We start from the raw sequence: 5,338 nt of genomic DNA, 5'->3' as shown, positions 1-5,338 counted from the left end.
TTCTTATCAGTTCTCTCTAAGAAACGTGGGGACTATCTATATACGCTAAAATCGGAGGGTCCAATTTTCGGTCACTACGACACTTCATAAGTACGTTTCTATAGGCTCGAGATTACAGTCGAAACTAACACCCGAGGGGTTATCGACGTTCAGCCTCGAGGCAGTGCGGACCGATTAAGTCATGATGAAAAGGTGGGAGGCTCCTAAGGCACTCGACTAGAGCTAATAGAGTCTAGTAGGCTAGTTCAAACCCGAATCGGGCATTAAATGGTTGTACCAGCCCTATATCTTTTCAATAAATGCATTTATACTATATTGGGATTCCTCCTGGTATATAAAGGGGATCCTTGTCATTTTGTAAACCTCGGTTACTCAATATTGAATACACAAGAACATTCTCTCTGCTCTCTAACATATTCTCTTGATCTCATTACTTGCATTTATTACTTATATTCATTGTGTTCCATTTATTGTTCTTCATTTATTGCTTATTATTGGCCATAAAGAACCGTCATTGATTTTATTATAACTGTTAGTCATCCATCGACTACCCTCGACGAGGCATCAGACTCGACCCCAAGGTCCCGAATAAGCAATCGAGGCCCCGATTGTCGGCCATTCGATCTGGTTATCATCTTGTTTTCAAGCTCTTATCTTATTTTCAAGTCTTTCACTTAGCATCTATTACCTAAACAACCAGCATAAAAATAGATCACCTATTTTTAGAATCACAAAATTAAATCTAATTGTAATTACCATTTTCAGGTAAACACATTCACAAAATATTCGAATAGAACCAAACCATACATTATCAATTCGTCAATTTCTTTTAGAACAATACCAGGTGGACGCCACAAAGAATTTCGAAGCCACACTAAGTTTCTCCAATATATAAAATTTTATAGACAACAAGAAATATTACAATTGTTAACATCTAGGCTTTGATTGTGAGTGTCCACTTTTCATTATTACCTTTGCTATCAACATATTTAGAAATATTCCATATGAACACCAATTGCATTTAAGAAAACACCACTTTTGCCATGAAAACCAACGATCTTTCCTCTAGCTGCTGAAGAGCTAAAATAAGTTCCAATTTCAGTTCCATAGGGTCCATATTTTCCTTTATTTGTATAAAATGCAATCTGTCTAATTGCGTCTAGGCCCCCATTATCATCCACCGGACTATAAAATCCTTCAATTCCAATCAATAACTCATTTTCACCGTCAACATTTATCTGCATATCAAATTTCAAACTAGTTAGAATCGACTACATTTATAAAAGTAATTTCATTTTTTAGATGATTAATTATAGATTACTTTTACGAACTATTGTAGCCTTCCTTCTTTATTTAGTCTTGAGATTAAAAGAGAATATTAATTCATACCTTTCTTACTGTATCATTCCCAGCTCCAAGACCACCATGAAGTTGGGACCAAAATGATGTTTTATCTTTCTTTTCATACTCAATTTGAATTCCTGATATAGCTGAGATATGCAAGTTCATATAAATGTGCACTTGTTTAATAGTAGAAAATACTCCGTCGTCCCAACCTTTTCCACTATATCCGCCCCAAGGTCCAGGACTTCGTGGCACTATAGTCTTCATCACATCCATTTTCTGTTTGCAATGTGATAATGTTAAAAAAAAAAAAAGGTGAAAATTATATCGTCATAAATATCATATTACAGTAACTGAACTTTATCAAATATAACGGTAAATTAACTAAAACTTACGATTATTATCTATACTATATTAAAAGCACGAAGGCCCTTAGCGAAATGTCGTTCGCTTTTTTTACCCTTTAAATATAGAGTTCACATTAGACAAAATAGTAATTTAAGTATTTCATTAATATTTTGAAATAATTATTTAATTAATTCTCCTATAATTTAGGAATAGCTATTTAATTATTCTCCTATTATTAACCGTCTAGGAAAGGTAATAAAATTTTGCTTAAATTTTTTCCTATTCGTTCTACTCCCTACGTATGTTGGAGTAGTTTATAGCTTTAAGGTTTTGGAGACCTTTTTTGTAGTTAAAAATTCTGCCTAGCCTAAATTTTCACCCCTATGTTGGATTATTGAATGCATTTATTTTGTAGTTAATATCTTTTAGGTTTAGGAGATCCTTTTGGTTAAATTATTTTGCCTTAAATCACACACACAATTTTCTTTTTGGTTAGGAGACTTTATTATTTGGTAAAATTCATGTTATGTGCGTTGCGTGTGTACCTAATCTCAATATGTAAATATACTTACTAAAAGTTATATTCGAGTATAAAAAAAACTTTAAATTTTTGAAATTGATGTATATTCAAATTCTATATATTCAACTTTTCAGTTTTAGCAAGAATACATAACTTTTAAAGATCTAAGAGCATTTCTAAAAAAATTGAAAAGCTATTTTCAAGTTCATTTTAATAGACAGAATGCAATATTTTTCTTTCTTGCGAGCAGAATACATGTTGTTATATTTTTTTAATCAATATATATATCAACTATTATAAAAGCACAAAGTCTCATAGCGAAATATTATTAAACTTTTTTACCCTTAAAAATAAATTTCAAAGAGGATAACATTGGCATTTAATTATTTTTCGTAATAATTATAATTTTGAAATCAATTATAATATTATGATAAAATTATTAACCTAATTGTCCATTTTTATTGATTACTACCTAACGAATCATAATATACATGGTTATTAAGACAAAAGCAATATTCATAAGATATTCTAATTTCAAATTACTAATAAATTCTTTTGTATACGTTAACTTAATTTGTTACTTAAATAAATATTACTAGAAAAGGTCATGAATAAATGAATAAAATTCTTTATATGTGTATTAATTTCATGATCAATATTTATCATTTTCAAGAACTCAAACTTTTACTTAATATTATTTTTGGGACTAAAACCATGTTTGAATGTTATTTATATATTTTTAAAAATAATTTTCATCAATATAGGGTACACGCGTAACGCGCGTACCGTAAGACTAGTAACAATAAAGCCACTAAATTAGTTTTAGACACGTTATAGTAACTAAAATTTATCCATTAAAATGATTAAACCTACCTATTACGATGACTTTATTGTTATGGCATGTATACTTTCTGTCATAGTGGGTAAATTATAGTTACTTTAATGTAATAACTAAAATGAAATTTATCCGATTTAAATTAAGAGAAAAAGTAATATGTACGTCATGGATTTCAATTTTTTCAACCATAGGTTCATTCGGCTCAAGTTTTTCAGCTTCAGGTTCCTTTGTCGAAGTCGGAGGAGTAAGTTTCTGCAAATAAACACCAATAGCATCAAGGTACAACCCAGAACGCCCGTGAAATCCAACAATAGCTCCACCTTCTTTCATCACAAGCGAAAATAGGGTTCCACCAGCTTCAGTCCCAAATGGTCCATAATTCTTTCCATTAGTTATAAAACTTAGAGATTTTACAACTAAATTGCTGCCATAATGTCCCAATGTACCCTTTATGCCTGTCAAATATTCCAATGGGGTCGCCTCAATATTAACCTGACATTAATGCAAATTATATTTTGGTTAAACAAGTAGCAGAGTCAGGAATATAATACTGATAAGGATTCAAAAAAGTGCAAGAACATCTATCACACAGACATAAAATATATAATTTATAATCTATAACAAGTTTGAACCATCTTTCGTCACTACATTAGAAACTTCTTATATATTAAGAAAATGTAACAACTTATATATAAAACCAAATTATGCTTTTATCTTTTTTGCACAATGTATTATCTGACAAAGGGGATTCAACTGAACTCCATTGATCCCTGAGTTAAAAAAAACAAGTGCATTCATTATCTTTGACTCGAAGGATGCCTATATATATATAATTGGTCAAATCGATCAACATATAATACCTCTCCAGTCTTTTATAAACAACTAAAATAGTTATTGTTATAGAGTTTTCCACTATAATCTATTTAATTGCACTGATAATATAACAACAAAACAACAATAACAATAATAACAATTCAATATAATTTCACAAGTGAGGTCCGAGCTAGGAGGGTAGAATATATGCAGACCTTACCCCTGCCTTTATTAATTGCACTAATAATAATTAAAAAAAATTACTTTGTCAACGTGCATAACTTAAGCTTAATTTTGTGACATAACACAAAATTAACTTGAGAAGAATATGCCAAACATGAGAAAATAATATTTTGACCAAATTTTTTTACTTGCCTTGTCTCTTCGACCTCCCCCATTGCCACCAAACTTTGGTGAATCAACTATGGTACCTTCTTTAGTAATGGTTCTGAACATGATGGAGTCTATAATCGATCCATGAGCAATAACTATTTCTTTAATAGGACTTTTTAGCTTATAATTCCACTCCAATCCACCTTTGCCTCCCCACGGCTCCACCAATATTGAGTCTGTTTCATCATAACTTACTTGATTTCCCTTCACATACATATCAAATCAATGACTTCATTATCAAATAAATACATAAATAAATAGATAAAACATAATAAAGATACGTGGAGCGCTCAAGCAGTGGCGAAATCATAATGTTTACAAGGGAAAAATTATACGATGTCATAATTGGGATTTAAACCAACGACCTAAAGCAACTCTTGTATCCCCTTCACTACAATACATGAATTTTTCTTCATGTTAAAGGGGATTCAACAATTTACATATAATTTTTTTTAAAAATATTTTTACTCTATTTGTACATTGTAATATAATTTTTCGATAAAGGACCCTCACTCTACTTATAATGTAGATGATTGTAATGTAAAAGCAGAGAAGGAAAGGTACCATAAATTTTGGTGATTTGCTACGATTTTTGAAATGTTCCTTTTCTCCTAATATTTCGTATGCTTCACTTCCTGATCATCTACTTTTAAGTTTTTGGTGTTCATTCTATATAAGGTGTTAGAAGAGTAACATACTAACACATTAGTTTTAAGAAAGGGATATGTGCTTTATGTAAGTATGAGGTGAAGTAAAGAATGAAATTGTAGAGGTGATTAAGCAAAGGAGGGAATCACAACTTATGTGAGAATTTTTGGTAAAGCTAAAAGTTATTTCTATATATGTATATGTATCAACTTGCTGTTGTAGAGTTATTTTTGGTAGGAAACGCTTTGTCCCTAATGAATTCGGGTTTTCAAAATATATATCAGGACATCGGGTGAGGGAAAAAAAAGCTCTTCAAAATCAAAATTTGAAAGAAAATTTCTCCTCAAGATTGTTAAAAATGTTTTCTTTAATATCATTATAGCGTGTTTGGCCAAGCTTCTTTTGAGGCAAAAGTTTCTTTTTTTGGTCAAAAG

At 30.6% G+C, this 5,338-nt stretch overlaps 1 protein-coding gene across 2 annotated transcripts; it reads right to left on the bottom strand.

The window, feature by feature from the left end:
* Positions 1-879: 879 nt before the first annotated feature.
* On the bottom strand, positions 880-4,904 carry LOC107784163 (agglutinin-like). Of its 2 annotated transcripts, none has more exons than XM_075232550.1 (5): positions 4,821-4,904; positions 4,239-4,460; positions 3,213-3,542; positions 1,390-1,623; positions 880-1,238 (listed from the first exon to the last, which is right to left on the bottom strand). In XM_075232550.1, the coding sequence occupies exons 1-5, from the start codon at positions 4,821-4,823 to the stop codon at positions 990-992; spliced, it is 1,038 nt and encodes a 345-aa protein (XP_075088651.1). In that variant the 5' UTR covers positions 4,824-4,904; the 3' UTR covers positions 880-989. The 2 variants fall into 2 exon arrangements, with proteins under 2 accessions (XP_075088651.1, XP_075088652.1); XM_075232551.1 differs by having other exon boundaries at positions 3,237-3,542.
* Positions 4,905-5,338: the final 434 nt, after the last annotated feature.

Source organism: Nicotiana tabacum, chromosome 16, assembly GCF_000715075.1.
Source record: "Nicotiana tabacum cultivar K326 chromosome 16, ASM71507v2, whole genome shotgun sequence".
Classification (NCBI taxonomy): domain Eukaryota; kingdom Viridiplantae; phylum Streptophyta; class Magnoliopsida; order Solanales; family Solanaceae; genus Nicotiana; species Nicotiana tabacum.
Note: the sequence above shows the minus strand (reverse complement) of the source record. Positions and strands in the feature narration are given on the sequence as shown.